Raw genomic sequence first — 17930 nt, 5'->3', positions numbered from 1 at the left:
TGGTGCAATATCTACATAGGTGTATAGAGGCCCATTTCCAGCAACTATCACTCCAGTGTTCTAATGGTACAATGTGTTTGCTCATTGGCTCAGAAGGCTAATTGATGATTAGAAAACCCTCGTGCAATCATGTTCACACATCTGAAAACAGTTTAGCTCGTTACAGAAGCTACAAAACTGACCTTCCTTTGAGCAGATTGAGTTTCTGGAGCATCACATTTGTGGGGTCAATTAAACGCTCCAAATGGCCAGAAAAAGAGAACTTTCATCTGAAACTCGACAGTCTATTCTTGTTCTTAGAAACGAAGGCTATTCCACAAAATTGTTTGGGTGACCCCAAACTTTTGAACGGTAGTGTATGTTTCATGTACCCTAAGATTTTTTTGTTCAAATAAAGCCAATAATGCCTTTTTTTTGTGGTCCCCTTTATTTAGAGAAGAATGGAAAAGTAGCAAAATACATTTTGGTACCGGTACCAAAATATTTGGTATGTAGACAACTAGAGATGTATGCGTTAAAATGTAATATCGGAAATTATCGGTATCGTTTTTTTTACTATCTGTATCGTTTTTTTGTTGTTGTTTTTTTTATTAAATCAACATAAAAAACACAAGATACACTTACAATTAGTGCACCAACCCAAAAAACCTCCCTCCCCCATTTACACTCATTCACACAAAAGGGTTGTTTCTTTCTGTTATTAATATTCTGGTTCCTACATTATATATCAATATATATCAATACAGTCTGCAAGGGATACAGTCCGTAAGCACACATGATTGTGCGTGCTGCTGGTCCACTAATAATACTAACCTTTAACAGTTAATTTTACAAATTTTCATTAATTACTAGTTTCTATGTAACTGTTTTTATATTGTTTTACTTTCTTTTTTATTCAAGAAAATGTTTTTAATTTATTTATCTTATTTTATTTTATTAATTTTTTTAAAAAAGGACCTTATCTTCACCATACCTGGTTGTCCAAATTAGGCATAATAATGTGTTAATTCCACGACTGCATATATCGGTTGATATCGGTATCGGTTGATATCGGTATCGGTAATTAAAGAGTTGGACAATATCGGATATCGGCAAAAAGCCATTATCGGACATCCCTAGAGACAACCCTGCTTCAAACTGACACTAACTCTTATCAGCGTGCGTGACTTTTGAGGAGAAAATATTGTTGTGTTACAAACTGTTGTCTGGTGTTGCTTCTTTATTTGTGATTATGCCAAGCTGATTATCAGATCCCGCCCGTATCATTCCTCCAGAGTCTTAGCAGTCCTCCTGAAACGACCGGTACCCCAAAAAAAACCCCCAGTGTACTCGATGTACATCCCTACTGTAGTGTGTGTCACCGTAGTAACGCTCAGTTTTGTGTCTTTTTCATCCAGAGTACGACAAGCTTCTCCAGCAGCTGAGCAAACAATGCGGTGAGTGAGAAGCACGGCAACTGTGCATTTCTGCATCTTTACGATCCATCTCTGTGTGCGCAGCAATGTCAGCAGGTCCACTGAGGGTCCAGAGCACCGCTCAAGGCTTCAGGCTCTACTGCTCCCTCAAATATTATATCAGCCATTTGAAGACCAGCTGGAGCTTCAAGTGAGTCCGCGTGCCGAGCAGCTCCCGATATAAACTCACTGCGACAGCTGCAGCAACATCTGCACATCCCAAAATCTAATTAGCCTGCATAGTTTTTGGTTTTACTATTTATTTATTGTTTTCATTTAGCTGAAGAAAGGTAAAACGCTGCAATTCATAAATGATCCACAATCCAAAACACAATCCTGATAAAGCACATGCTAAACCAGGGATGTCATTGAGGGCCATAATGTATGAATTTGCCTCTGGATTTCATTATTAAAAGGGATGTCCGATAATGGCTTTTTGCCGATATTGTCCAACTCTTTAATTACCGATACCGATATCAACCGATACCGATACTGATATATACAGTAGTGGAATTAACACATTATTATGCCTAATTGGGACAACCAGGTATGGTGAAGATAAGGTCCTTTTTTTTTTAAATTAATAAAATAAAATAAGATAAATAAATTTAAAAAAAATTCTTGAATAAAAAAGAAAGTAAAACTATATAAAATCAGTTACATAGAAACTAGTAATTAATGAAAATGAGTAAAATTAACTGTTAAAGGTTAGTACTATTAGTGGACCAGCAGCACGCACAATCATGTGTGCTTACGGACTGTATTCCTTGCAGACTGTATTGATATATATTGACATATAATGTAGGAACCAGAATATTAATAACAGAAAGAAACAACCCTTTTGTGTGAATGAGTGTAAATGGGGGAGGGAGGTTTTTTGAGTTGGTGCACTAATTGTAAGTGTATGTTGTGTTTTTTATGTTGATTTGATTAAAAAAAAAAAAAAAAAAAAAAACGATACCGATACCGATAATAAAAAAACCGATACCGATAATTTCCGATTAAAGCATTTATCGGCCGATAATATCGGCCGGACGATATTATCGGACATCTCTAATTATTAATGATATAAATTGTTTTACGTAGACTGTCCACTTTACAGTAAAAACTTTACATTTACATATTTACTGTAAAATATAGTGTTTTTGTTTTGTTTTTACAACATTTCACGGTAAATGGAAAAGCAGTACCACTGTTTTTTTGTTGTTTTTTTTACAGAAAGAGCTGGCAGCTTATTTGCCAGAATTTGTGTGTAAAATTGATGTTGGTTTTTACAACATTATATTGGAAAAACAGTACGAGTTCTTTTTTTATTCTGGCAATCTCGCTGGCAGTTTTTCTTCCGTAAAAACAAATGTACCGTCTTTCCATTCACAGCAATACACCGTTAAAAACAACAACCCTATATTTTACAGTCAAAAACTGGCAGCTCAGATAACAGAATTTTTAACACAAAAAAACAATAGTAATTGTTTTCAATTTACAGTAATATGCTGTACATGTAAACCAGTGTGCACTGGGAGCAGGTGGGTCAAGTGTCTTGCGGAGGCGGGATTCAAACCTGGAACCCTCAAGTTGCTCCAGTGTTTCCCATAAACTGCCAAGATACCTGCGGCGGTGGGGGCGTGGTCACCATGACATCATCGAGTAATTTGCATAATTTACTACAATGATATGATTTTCTCTAAAAAGACTCAAAACATTTATACTTACTAATTAATAATAACAGTTTTGTTTTAAACTTCCATCCATCCATCCATCCATTTTACAATATAATTACAACACTTTATGTACATATTTATATACAGATTTGAACAATAAGTTATTCACTGAAATATATTTATTAATTGTGGTTCTTACAAAAAATATATCTTATAAAATATAAAAGCTAAAATGTCTCCTAAAGCTCTGCCCCTTTAATTAGTGCATACTAAATCATTTAACTTTAGCCTACTACTACAACCATATTATTTACCAGCAACATAAAGTGAAACAGAGGCAGAGGTGTCCTGCCACAGTCAGTAACAAATAAACAGAAAACAGTAGTGGTCAAATACAAATAAGGCAACAAGAGAAGTATCCTACACTTCTCTTTTGTAAAGTAAATCTGAACAGCCGATATGGGCATCTACATCAACTATATGATTTACCTGAGAAACTGGAAAGGACAAAAAAAAAATTAGTGTTTTTTTTTTTTTTTTGTGGCGGATGTAATTATTTTGTGGCGGGCCGTCACAAATAAATGAATGTGTGGGAAACACTGTGCTCTACCAACCGAGCCACGCCACCCAATATAAAATCCACCAACCGAGCCACGCTGTAATAAAACCTACTGCAACCAATTTGATTGATTGAGACTTTTAATAGTAGGTTGCACAGTGAAGTACATATTCCGTACAATTGACCACTAAATGGTAACACCCGAATAAGTTTTTCAACTTGTTTAAGTCGGGGTCCACTTAAATTGATTCATGATACAGATATATACTATCATATATACTATCATCATAATACAGTCATCACACAAGATAATCACATTGACTTATTTACATTATTTACAATCAGGGGTGTGGAGGGGGGGGGGGTAGGATATGGACATCAAGTAGTGGACATATAGAGAGAGAGAGAGAGAGAGAGAGAGATCAGAAGGCATAAGAAAAAGTATCTGCATTTGATTGTTTACATTTGATTATTAGCAATCCGGGGAGGGTGTTAGTTTAGGGTTGTAGCAGCCTGGAGGTGAACTTTTATTGCGGTTTTGAAGGAGGATAGAGATGCCCTTTCTTTTATACCTGTTGGGAGCGCATTCCACATTGATGTGGCATAGAAAGAGAATGAGTTAAGACCTTTGTTAGTTCGGAATCTGGGTTTAACGTGGTTAGTGGAGCTCCCCCTGGTGTTGTGGTTATGGCGGTCATTTACGTTAAGGAAGTAGTTTGACATGTACTTTGGTATCAGGGAGGTGTAGCGGATTTTATAGACTAGGCTCAGTGCAAGTTGTTTAACTCTGTCCTCCACCTTGAGCCAGCCCACTTTGGAGAAGTGGGTAGGAGTGAGGTGGGATCTGGGGTGGAGGTCTAGAAGTAACCTGACTAGCTTGTTCTGAGATGTTTGGAGTTTAGATTTGAGGGTTTTGGAGGTGCTAGGGTACCAGGAGGTGCATGCGTAATCGAAAAAGGGTTGAACGAGAGTTCCCGCCAGAATCCTCAAGGTGCTTTTGTTGACCAGAGAGGAGATTCTGTAGAGAAATCTCGTTCGCTGGGCTTAAAGTTTGCCAAAGTACTACAAATGTTTCCTTTAAAGGCCTACTGAAACCCACTACTACCGACCACGCAGTCTGATAGTTTATATATCAATGATGAAATCTTAACATTATAACACATGCCAATACGGCCGGGTTAACTTATAAAGTGACATTTTAAATTTGCCGCTAAACTTCCGGTTCGAAACGCCTCTGAGGATGACGTATGCGTGTGACGTAGCCCGGCGAACACGGGTATGCCTTCCACATTGAAGCCGATACGAAAAAGCTCTGTTTTCATTTCATAATTCCACAGTATTCTGGACATCTGTGTTCGTGAATCTGTTGCAATCATGTTCATTGCATTATGGAGAAGGAAGCCAAGCAAGCAAAGAAGAAAGTTGTCGGTGCGAAATGGACGTATTTTTCGAACGTAGTCAGCCACAACAGTACACAGCCGGCGCTTCTTTGTTTACATTCCCGAAAGATGCAGTCAAGATGGAAGAACTCGGATAACAGAGACTCTAACCAGGAGGACTTTTGATTTGGATACACAGACGCCTGTAGAGAACTGGGACAACACAGACTCTTACCAGGATTACTTTGATTTGGATGACAAAGACGCAGACGTGCTACTGTGAGTATGCAGCTTTGGCTTTTTTTTGCGTATGTACGTAACTTTTTTAAAATATATAAGCTTTATGAACCTTGGGTTAGGTGAACGGTCTTTTGGGCTGAGTGATTGTGTGTGTTGATCATGTGTTTGAATTGTATTGGCGTGTTCTATGGAGCTAGGAGCTAGCAGAGGAGCTAGGAGCTAGCATAACACGTACCGTACCGTAAGTGCGCGTCACGTACGTAACTTTTTAAAAATATATAAGCTTTATGAACCTTGGGTTAGGTGAACGGTCTTTTGGGCTGAGTGATTGTGTGTGTTGATCAGGTGTTTGAATTGTATTGGCGTGTTCTATGGAGCTAGGAGCTAGCAGAGGAGCTAGGAGCTAGCATAACAAACACGCAGGTGTTATTATGCAGGATTAATTTGTGGCATATTAAATATAAGCCTGGTTGTGTTGTGGCTAATAGAGTATATATATGTCTTGTGTTTATTTACTGTTGTAGTCATTCCCAGCTGAATATCAGGTACCGTGAGTATGCAGCCTTGGCTGCTAAACATTCGATAACTTGACCGTATGTGCGCGTCACGTACGTAACTTTTTAAAAATATATAAGCTTTATGAACCTTGGGTTAGGTAAACGGTCTTTTGGGCTGAGTGATTGTGTGTGTTGATCAGGTGTTTGAATTGTATTGGCGTGTTCTATGGAGCTAGGAGCTAGCAGAGGAGCTAGGAGCTAGCATAACAAACACGCAGGTGTTTTTATGCAGGATTAATTTGTGGCATATTAAATATAAGCCTGGTTGTGTTGTGGCTAATAGAGTATATATATGTCTTGTGTTTATTTACTGTTGTAGTCATTCCCAGCTGAATATCAGGTCACCCCCGGCTCTCACAGCATCTTCCCTATCTGAATAGCTTCAACTCCCCACTAGTCCTTCACTTGCACTTTACTCATCCACAAATCTTTCATCCTCGCTCAAATTAATGGGGAAATTGTCGCTTTCTCGGTCCGAATCTCTCTCACTTCATGCGGCCATCATTGTAAACAATAGGGAACTTTGCGTATATGTTCAACTGACTACGTCACGCTACTTCCGGTAGGTGCAAGCCTTTTTTTTATCAGATACCAAAAGTTGCAATCTTTATCGTCGTTGTTCTATACTAAATCCTTTCAGCAAAAATATGGCAATATCGCGAAATGATCAAGTATGACACATAGAATAGATCTGCTATCCCCGTTTAAATAAAAAAAATTCATTTCAGTAGGCCTTTAAATGACAGAATTGAATTAAAAACAAAACATAAAACCTTGTAGATATATGTCATTATGATGCAATTAGTGTAGGACGCTTTATTGGCCGGATTTGATTACTGTTTGGGGTTATAACCTTCTTATCACTTCTTCTAAATTACACCCATGACCGTATAATCTGATTTAGTTCTCCAGCAATGGAAATTAATTAAGGACTGTTTGAAAGCCAACAGACCAAACAAACACACTTTTCTGCGTCTTTTAGTTCAGAAATAATTCAGCATCTACTTTTTTTTTTTTCCTTACATTTAATAAAAAACATCTTTGTGAGGTTTTAGAAATATGTTTTAATACTTTGTATGGCAAACCTAGACCTGCTTCTTTTAGTGAGGTTGCAGCACCACCTGCTGGTCATGAAGGGAACAGATTGTATAAATGTCACTACAACAGGGGTCACCAACCTTTTTGAAACCAAGAGCTACTTCTTGGGTAGTGATTAATGCGAAGGGCTACCAGTTTGATACACACTTAAATAAATTGCCACAAATAGCCAATTTGCTCAATTTACCTTTAACTCTATGTTATTATTAACAATTAATGATATTTACACTTAATTGAACGGTTTAAAAGAGGAGAAAACACGAAAAAAATGACAATTAAATTTTGAAACATAGTTTATCTTCAATTTCGACTCTTTAAAATTCAAAATTCAACCGAAAAAAAGAAGAGAAAAACTAGCTAATTCGAATCTTTTTGAAAAAATAAAAAAAATAATTTATGGAACATCATTAGTCATTTTTCCTGATTAAGATTAATTTTAGAATTTTGATGACATGTTTTAAATAGGTTAAAATCCAATCTGCACTTTGTTAGAATATATAACAAATTGGACCAAGCTATATTTCTAACCAAGACAAATCATTATTTCTTCTAGATTTTCCAGAACAAAAATGTTAAAAGAAATTCAAAAGACTTTGAAATAAGATTTAAATTTGATTCCACAGATTTTCTAGATTTGCCAGAATATTTTTAGGGAATTTTAATCATAATAAGTTTGAAGAAATATTTCACAAATATTCTTCGTCGAAAAAACAGAAGCTAAAATGAGGAATTCAATTAAAATTTATTTATTATTCTTTACAATAAAAAAAATAAATTTACTTGAACATTGATTTAAATTGTCAGGAAAGAAGAGGAAGGAATTTAAAAGGTCAAAAGGTATATGTGTTTAAAAATCCTAAAATCATTTTTAAGGTTGTATTTTTTCTCTAAAATTGTCTTTCTGAAAGTTATAAGAAGCAAAGTAAAAAAATTTATGAATTTATTTAAACAAGTGAAGACCAAGTCTTTAAAATATTTTCTTGGATTTTCCATTTCTATTTGAGTTTTGTCTCTTTTAGAATTAAAAATGTCGTGCAAAGCGAGACCAGCTTGCTAGTAAATAAATAACATTTAAAAAATAGAGGCAGCTCACTGGTAAGTGCTGCTATTTGAGCTATTTTTAGAACAGGCCAGCGGGCTACTCATCTGGTCCTTACGGGCTACCTGGTGCCCGCGGGCACCACGTTGGTGACCCCTGCTCTACAATATATAATCCACATGTTTCCCGTAATTTCCCAGTAAATAACAAGATGAGTGACAGAATGAAAGCACATGCAGGAAGTGGACACTTTTTTTGTCTCTTCCCTCCTGCAGGGAGAAGAGGATGGAGCCCCAGTCCAGGATCAGGATGGGCAGCAACGTGCAGACCGTCTGGATGGACATCTTTAACCCCACAGAGAACGACAAAGGCAAATACAGCTTGGACATGTTTGACGGCCAGGAGACGCACACGCGCCATCTGGACCTGTCTGGACAAGGTATGTAGTGTTAAGATATGAAATACATCATGATATTAATATTGGTATGTATCCACAGCCTTTGCTGATGCCTTGCTGGAGCACCAGAGGATAAAGTAAGTCGTCTTTCTTGCCGGTTTAAAACCCACACAGCATGTTTGCCTGACCTGTTTCCTGTCTTCATCCCTCAGGCAGGAGGCCGTCACGGAGAAAAGTGCGTATTCCTGCTCTCCTCATAGATATGAAGATTGCAGAGCAGTCTTAACTTTTTTGAATGTTTGTCATTTCCAGACCGGGCTAAAGTGACAAAGGGGCTTCCGGATGTGGTGGCCATCATGGAAGGCAAGGTATGACACTCTGGAGTGGTCAGAGTTAAGTCAATTAGTCCAACATAGTGAGCTCAGGAATAGGGATGATGTTTGATAAGAAATTATCGAGTTCGAGCCCATTATCGAATCCTTTTATCGAACCGATTCCTTATCGATTCTCTTATCGAATCCAGATAGGTTGTTGTATATGGGAAAAAAAACACAATATTTGGTTTAACAAAAGCTCACTTTTATTTTATAAGAAAAAAATAAAATAAATTAATAAATATAGACTGTTACTCCCCTAAAAAAAAAAAAAAAAAAAAATATTGACTGTTGTTACCCAAAGTATATTAAGTGGGATTTTTCAGAAAAACAAATATATACAGTAACACAAAAACAACCTGTCTCTGTGATCACTATAGGTGTATAAATAATACTATAGTGTTAAATAAAATCAGTCCCTTGGGCACAAAACTGAAAATAATACAGCTCTCCAAAAAGTGCACTTCTACTGCTATTGGAACATACACACACTATGACACTAAGAACACCACAGTCATCAATCAACAATTCTTCTTCCAAAAAATTATGTCTGCTTTTTCAAAATCAAGTCTGACCCGCTCTTCGCTAATGTTTCAACATGCTTGTTGTACTCCCCCCCCCCCCCCTTACATGAGAGCGAAGCCTGGCAATAATTGCATATTGCCGTTTCCTCGTCTTATTTTTTTGTAAAACAGCCATGCCTTGAGGCGTTTTTTCCGGTCCATTATTTTTGCGGCTTGTGTGACATCACAGGAAATGACGCGGCTCAGTCTAATGACTGAGCTCCGTCATTTCCTGTGATGTCCCACAGGTCATTTCTTGTGGGACGGGATTCGTTCCCAGGGATTTGAATAAAGAACCAACTCTTTTTCTTTACTATAGTGACCTCGATAACGGGAACCGGTTCTCAAAAGGGGATTCGAGTCCATGGAATCGATTATTTTCTTATCGAACGGTTCTTTTCTTATCGAACAACCGGGAGAACCGGTTTCGAACATCATCCCTACTCAGGAAGCATAAGAACAAGTATTTACATTTGATTATTTACAATCCGGGGAGGTGGGTTGTGGTGGGGGGAGGGTGTTAGTCAAGGGTTGTAGTTGCCTGGTGGTGTTCTTTTAGTGCGCATTTGAAGGAGGATAGAGATGCCCTTTCTTTTACACCTGTTGGGAGTGCATTCCATATTGATGTGGCATTATTGTGAGGTTTTGTATTAGTGTTCCTAAAATTAGATATACCGGCCCCCAGACACATTTTTTCTCTAAATTTGGCCCCCGAGTCAAAATAATTGCCCAGGCCTGAATAAAAACAAAAACATAAGAAGTCTGGCGCTAATGCCATACAGCAGGGGTCACCAACGTGGTGCCCGCGGGCACCAGGTAGCCCGTAAGGACCAGATGAGTAGCCCGCTGGCCTGTTCTAAAAATAGCTCTAATAGCAGCACTTACCAGTGAGCTGCCTATTTTTTAAATTGTATTTATTTACTAGCAAGCTGGTCTCGCTTTGCTCGACATTTTTAATTCTAAGAGAGACAAAACTCAAATAGAATTTGAAAATCCAAGAAAATATTTTAAAGACTTGGTCTTCACTTGTTTAAATAAATTCATTATTTTTTTTACTTTGCTTCTTATAACTTTCAGAAAGACAATTTTGGAGAAAAAATACAACCTTAAAAATTATTTTAGGATTTTTAAACACATATACATTTTTACCTTTTAAATTCCTTCCTCTTCTTTCCTGACAATTTAAATCAATGTTCAGGTAAATTTATTTTTTTTATTGTAAAGAATAATAAATACATTTTAATTTAATTCTTCATTTTGGCTTCTGTTTTTTCGACGAAGAATATTTGTGAAATATTTCTTCAAACTTATTATGATTAAAATTTTTAAAAAAATATTCTGGCAAATCTAGAAAATCTGTAGAATCAAATTTAAATCTTATTTCAAAGTCTTTTGAATTTCTTTTAAAATTTTTGTTCTGGAAAATCTAGAAGAAATAATGATTTGTCTTTGTTAGAAATATAGCTTGGTCCATCCATCCATCCATCCATCCATTTACTACCGCTTATTCCCTTTGGGGTCGCGGGGGCGCTGGAGCCTATCTCAGCTACAATCGGGCGGAAGGCGGGGTACACCCTGGACAAGTCGCTACCTCATCGCTTGGTCCAATTTGTTATATTCTAACAAAGTGTAGATTGGATTTTAACCTATTTAAAACATGTCATCAAAATTCTAAAATTAATCTTAATCAGGAAAAATTACTAATGATGTTCCATAAATTAGTTTTTTTATTTTTTCAAAAAGATTCGAATTAGCTAGTTTTTCTTTTCTATTTTTCGGTTGAATTTTGAATTTTAAAGAGTCGAAATTGAAGATAAACTATGTTTCAAAATTTAATAGTCATTTTTTTCGTGTTTTCTCCTCTTTTAAACCGTTCAATTAAGTGTAAATATCATTAATTATTAATAATAACATAGAGTTAAAGGTAAATTGAGCAAATTGGCTATTTCTGGCAATTTATTTAAGTGTGTATCAAACTGGTAGCCCTTCGCATTAATCACTACCCAAGAAGTAGCTCTTGGTTTCAAAAAGGTTGGTGACCCCTGCCATAGAGAAATTTCTCGAGCGCAAAAAGTGAGACTAAAGTTTGTGAAGCTGTACTTTTATTTGTAATTTTCTTGTGGATCATTAAAGTTTGTCTAAGTCTAGTACATATTGTATGTAAATATATTGTTTATTTGGTTAGTACTTATTTTTCAAATCAGTCCTACCCAAATGTAAGGTTTATTTGTCAAATGAAAAATAATTTTTGTGATTCACACATGCTTTTGTATCATTTGACAAGGTAGTAAACCAGGGGTCACCAACGCGGTGCCCGCGGGCACCAGGTAGCCCGTAAGGACCAGATGAGTAGCCCGCTGGCCTGTTCTAAAAATAGCTCAAATAGCAGCACTTACCAGTGAGCTGCCTCTATTTTTTAAATTGTATTTATTTACTAGCAAACTGGTCTCGCTTTGCCCGACATTTTTAATTCTAAGAGAGACAAAACCCAAATAGAATTTGAAAAGCCAAGAAAATATTTTAAAGACTTGTTGAAATAAATTCATAAATTGTTTTACTTTGCTTCTTATAACTTTCAGAAAGACAATTTTAGAAAAAAAATACAACCTTAAAAATGATTTTTAGGATTTTTAAACACATATACCTTTTTACCTTTTAAATTCCTTCCTCTTCTTTCCTGACAATTTAAATCAATGTTCAAGTAAATTTATTTTTTTTATTGTAAAGAATAATAAATAAACTTCATTTTAGCGTCTGTTTTTTCGACGAAGAATATTTGTGAAATATTTCTTCAAACTTATTATGATTAAAATTCAAACACATTCTGGCAAATCTAGAAAATCTGTGGAATCAAATTTAAATCTTATTTCAAAGTCTTTTGAATTTCTTTTAAAAATTTTGTTCAGGAAAATCTAGAAGAAATAATGATTTGTCTTTGTTAGAAATATAGCTTGGTCCAATTTGTTATATATTCTAACAAAGTGCAGATTGGATTTTAACCTATTTAAAACATGTCATCAAAATTCTAAAATTAATCTTAATCAGGAAAAATTACTAATGATTTTCCATAAATTATGTTTTTAATTTTTTCAAAAAGATTCGAATTAGCTAGTTTTTCTCTTTTTTTTTCGGTTGAATTTTGAATTTTAAAGAGTCGAAATTGAAGATAAACTATGTTTCAAAATTTAAGTGTCATTTTTTTTTTCGTGTTTTCTCCTCTTTTAAACCGTTCAATTAGGGTGTAAATATCATTAATTATTAATAATAAAATAGAGTTAAGGGTAAATTGAGCAAATTGGCTATTTGTAGCAATTTATTTAAGTGTGTATCAAACTGGTAGCCCTTCGCATTAATCAGTACCCAAGAAGTAGCTCTTGCTTTCAAAAAGGTTGGGGACCCCTGTAGTAAACTGTAAGTAGGTTAGATATAATTATTGAATATGATCAAAATCCAAGGTGAGATTACGATTTCAGTGTTAATATTGGAGAGGCCGGGCCCCTCTGTAGTGGAAAAGTTTGGTCCACGGGGTCAAAAAGGTTAAGAACCCCAAAGACCGTGCTGGGCACTGCAGATGGAAATCAGCCTTTGGCTACAATCTGACACATGAACATTTTATATGTTCATTAATGTGCATTAATGTACTATAACAAATGGTGACTTCCTGTCAGGAGTTGTAATATACATTTATAAACAAGCTATTGGTGTGTTTAGTGGGTCAGGTGAAAGTTATGTGGTAGTTTATACATTAGCTAGATCAGGGGTGTCCAAAGTGTGGCCCGGGGGCCATTTGCGGCCCGCAGCTAATTGTTTACCGGCCCGCCACACATTCTGGAAATACTATTGTAAAAATAAAAAAGAACATTAAATAAAGTGGAATGAGGTGAAATCTAACGAGAAAAAGTTGCAATGTTGACACAAAAGCTGCCATGCAGGCTGTTTTTTTTTCTCTCATGTCTTTCTTTATTTTTCTTTTTTTGCCATTGCTCAAAAAAAAAAAAAAAAAGACAAAAAAATCCATGTTATAATGAATTATTTTCAGGGCTCCAATTACTTCAAATATTTCACTTTAAAATGTTTTAAGTGGTAAATTTTGCATATATTGTGTAGTAGCCATATAAAAACATCAAAGTTTTCTTTGACAACAGCGCATAAAACAAACAAAATGAAAAGGTCCTGTGCGGACCCTAATAATAGTTCCAGCATAAAATGGACAGATATATCTGAAGTTGATCTTGTAATTTAAGTGTTGAAAGTAAAAGAAAAACCTAATAAAAATGTATCACTTTATGAGTGGGGCACCTTTTGGATCCCAAATATATTTAGTGATTTTTTATTTATCTTTTCACTGTGATTACTCAAAAATATGAAATAATTAAAATCAATGGTGTCCTGCATTATTGATCTTTTAGGGCTCTAATGACCAAATACTGCATATTTCAGTTTTACTATAAAAAAACTAAGTTTTTTTGCCATAAAACTTTTTTTTTTTATTTGTATTACTTTATATCAGGGGTCACCAACCTTTTTGAAACCAAGAGCTACTTCTTGGGTACTGATTAATGCGAAGGGCTACCAGTTTGATACACACTTCAATAAATTGCCAGAAATAGCCAATTTGCTCAATTTACCTTTAACTCTATGTTATTATTAATAATTAATGATATTTACACTTAATTGAACGGTTTAAAAGAGGAGAAAACACGAAAAAAATGACAATTAAATTTTGAAACATAGTTTATCTTCAATTTCGACTCTTTAAAACTCAACCGAAAAAAAGAAGAGAAAAACTAGCTAATTCGAATCTTTTTGAAAAAATAAAAAAAATAATTTATTGAACATCATTAGTAATTTTTCCTGATTAAGATTAATTTGAGAATTTTTTTGACATGTTTTAAATAGGTTAAAATCCAATCTGCACTTTGTTAGAATATATAACAAATTGGACCAAGCTATATTTCTAACAAAGACAAATCATTATTTCTTCTAGATTTTCCAGAACAAAAATTTTAAAAGAAATTCAAAAGACTTTGAAATAAGATTTAAATTTGATTCTACAGATTTTCTAGATTTGCCAGAATATTTTTTTTGAATTTTAATCATAATAAGTTTGAAGAAATATTTCACAAATATTCTTCGTCGAAAAAACAGAAGCTAAAATGAAGAATTAAATTAAAATGTATTTATTATTCTTTACTATAAAAAAAATAAATTTACTCGAACATTGACTTAAATTGTCAGGAAGGAAGAGGAAGGAATTTAAAAGGTAAAAAGGTATATGTGTTTAAAAATCCTAAAATCTTTTTTAAGGTTGTATTTTTTCTCTAAAATTGTCTTTCTGAAAGTCATAAGAAGCAAAGTAACACAAATAATGAATTTATTTAAACAAATAAAGACCAAGTCTTTAAAATATTTCCTTGGATTTTCAAATTCTATTTGAGTTTTGTCTCTCTTAGAATTAAAAATGTCGGGCAAAGCGAGACCAGCTTGCTAGTAAATAAATAAAATTTAAAAAATAGAGGCACCTCACTGGTAAGTGCTGCTATTTGAGCTATTTTTAGAACAGGCAAGCGGGCTACTCATCTGGTCCTTACGGGCTACCTGGTGCCCGCGGGCACCGCGTTGGTGACCCCTGCTTTATATCAACTTGAAGTTGATAGAGATGTACTGTAAGCGTTAAATAATTAAAAAAATTAAATAATCTGACTTATTTTTAACATTTTAATGACTGAGACCCTTTATGGTCCCCGGGACCCCTAAAGGTAAAATAAATAAAAAATCCATATATTTTGTTATGGTTTGAAAATGAAAAATATCCAAATGGCCCCCACATGCTTTCATTTTTCCGTGTGCGGCCCTCAGTGGAAAAAGTTTGGACACCCCTGAGCTAGATGAAGCAATTCCTGAAGGAATGGTGTGTGAGTGCTCCAATGCTGAAGTTGAAGTGAAATGCTGACAGAATGTAGTATGAATGTAAGAATGGTTTGAATGTTGGCGAGTTCGAATTTCCAGGAAAACCGGAATTTGGTTTTGAACTTGGGAAAGTGTTAGTTTGAATGTCCAGGATGAGTGGAATATGTTGATGTTGGAATGGCTTGAATAAGGGACAAGCGGTAGAAAATGGATGGATGGAGGTTGAAAAATGTGGGAATTGTGCAACTTGGAAAAATATCCCATTCATTTCAATGGGAACTTCCTGGAAATTTTGGGAAAAGCGGGATTTAAAAAAAAATAAAAAATGATTTGGAGCATGAATGTCCTGAATGAGCAGAATTGGTTGGTGTTGGAATTGTTTAAATCGGTCAAGAAATGTGGAAGTAGTAACAGTTTTTTAATTGAGAAATAGTATTACTGAAAACCGGGAATTTTTCAAGTTTTTAAACCAACTTCGTTTTTTGTCCTGATTAAGAGGAATGTTTTGTTGGTGGAACGGTTGAAGGAGTCACCGCATTAAAAAAGGTTGGAAATAGTGTTTGAAAAAAAACAGGAATTCCTGGAATTTTTTTGAACTCGGAAAAATGATAGTTTGAATGTCCAGACTGAGTGGGAATATATTGAAGGTGGAATGGTTTGAATTAGGGATGTCCGATATCGGCCGATAAATGCGTTAAAATGTAATATCGGAAATTATCGGTATCGTTTTTTTATTATCTGTATCGTTTTTTTGTTTTTTTTTGTTTTTTTTTGTTTTTTTTTAATTAAATCAACATAAAAAACACAAGATACACTTACAATTAGTGCACCAACCCAAAAAACCTCCCTCCCCCCATTTCTTTCTGTTATTAATATTGTGGTTCCTACATTATATATCAATATATATCAATACAGTCTGCAAGGGATACAGTCCGTAAGCACACATGATTGTGCGTGCTGCTGGTCCCCTAATAATACTAACCTTTAACAGTTAATTTTACTCATTTTCATTAATTACTAGTTTCTATGTAACTGTTTGTATATTGTTTTACTTTCTTTTTTATTCAAGAAAATGTTTTTAATTTAGTTATCTTATTTTTTTTATTATTTTTTTTAAAGTACCTTATCTTCACCATACCTGGTTGTCCAAATTAGGCATAATAATGTGTTAATTCCACGACTGCATATATCGGTTGATATCGGTTGATATCGGTATCGGTAATTAAAGAGATGGACAATATCGGAATATCGGATATCGGCATCCCTAGTTTGAATAGGCTGAAAATGTGGAAATGGTGGAAGTTTGAAAAATGGCCAATTCATTTTGAATGGGAAAACCTGGAATTCTGGGAAATCTGGACATTTTTGGAATTTTTCAAGGAAAATCCCACCATTCCCGAAAAGTCTGAACAGCTTGAACCTGGAACGGTTTGAATCGGATGAAAAATGTGGAAGGTAGAGCGTCTCTGTAGTGGAAAAGTTGGGCCCCAAAGGTCAAAATCCCCTGCTCTAAACAACAGGAGCACAAAAGTGTTTTTAGGAATTTTTTGCATGAATGTTTTGTCTCCCAAGTTTTGAACTAAACTGTCAGGTTCAAACACTGATGACATCTATTAAACAAGACAAGAAGCAAAGAATTAAACAGAGACAGAATTAAATTTGGCTCAATTGAGGAGAAACGTCTGGGCTGTACTCTTGTACGGTCTCCCACCACGCTCTGACGAAAGATTGTACGCCTCCTCTTTTATTTGGACTTTCCCTGATTACATGGCAACAGCTGTTTCTAAGAGAAGGGGGTCGTAAACAGCCGCTGCCTTTGGTCTCAAAACAGTTCAAAGAAAAGGTGCCTGGAGGGGGGGTCAGGTCCTGCTTCCTCTCCGCTTTGTAGATCTCGGGTCAAGACAAAATCTTCCTGTGGATTACAATACATCAAAGAAACCGACACCTTCATGTCGCTTCCCATCGTACACAGTGGAGTTTTACAAGCCTTTTGCTTGGTAGGATCATAGACAGCTTTTGTCCGCTCGCCGGGAACTCATGGCAACACAAAGTTTTGTGACAACTTGGATACAATTATTCTGACATGAACTGACGCTCCGGAGTCGCCAGTTGAATAATCAGAATCAGAAATACTTTATTAATCCCCGAGGGGAAATTGGGATTTTCAGCACAATCCCATTCAAGATCAGACAAACATTACAGGGAGACAGCAGAAAAAAAGGATCTCTGACTGGTCTGCCAACTTCCGGCGTCCCTTACAAAAAAAGGTGAGAAAAAACAGGTAAACGCTGAGGCCAAGGGAAAAAAACTCATAGCCGTAGCACACATAAGCACGTTACATAGAATCAACAAAACTTGCAACAAAGGGAAGGGAGTGAGAGCTACGCAGGCCGGCTGCTGCCGTATAAAGTTAAACTACCAATGATTGTCACACACACACTAGGTGTGGCGAAATTATTCTCTGCATTTGACCCATCACCCTTGATCACCCTCTGGGAGGTGAGGGGAGCAGTGAGCAGCAGCGGTGGCCACGCCCGGGAATCATTTTTTGGTGATTTAACCCCCAATTCCAACCCTTGATGCTGAGTGCCAAGCAGGGAGGTAACGGCTCCCATTTTTTATAGTCCTCGGTATGACTCGGCCGGGGTTTGAACTCACGACCTACCCATCTCAGGGCGGAGACTCTAACCACTAGACTA

The 17930-nt window shown here is 35.8% G+C and overlaps 1 protein-coding gene across 3 annotated transcripts in view; it reads left to right on the top strand.

Moving 5' to 3' along the window:
* myom3 (myomesin 3) overlaps positions 1–17930 on the top strand; it is a 248962-nt gene that overhangs the window by 229446 nt on the left and 1586 nt on the right. For all 3 annotated transcript variants that reach the window (XM_062062305.1, XM_062062303.1, XM_062062304.1), the window contains exons 30-35: positions 1398–1436; positions 1500–1605; positions 8263–8426; positions 8485–8521; positions 8597–8619; positions 8697–8752. In XM_062062305.1, coding sequence (XP_061918289.1) covers positions 1398–1436; positions 1500–1605; positions 8263–8426; positions 8485–8521; positions 8597–8619; positions 8697–8752 — 425 coding nt within the window. The remainder of the gene's footprint in view (positions 1–1397; positions 1437–1499; positions 1606–8262; positions 8427–8484; positions 8522–8596; positions 8620–8696; positions 8753–17930) is intronic.

The sequence above is a fragment of the Entelurus aequoreus genome, linkage group LG11 (genome assembly GCF_033978785.1).
Source record: "Entelurus aequoreus isolate RoL-2023_Sb linkage group LG11, RoL_Eaeq_v1.1, whole genome shotgun sequence".
In the NCBI taxonomy this organism is placed as follows: domain Eukaryota; kingdom Metazoa; phylum Chordata; class Actinopteri; order Syngnathiformes; family Syngnathidae; genus Entelurus; species Entelurus aequoreus.
This window is presented reverse-complemented; position numbering and strand designations above follow the sequence as displayed.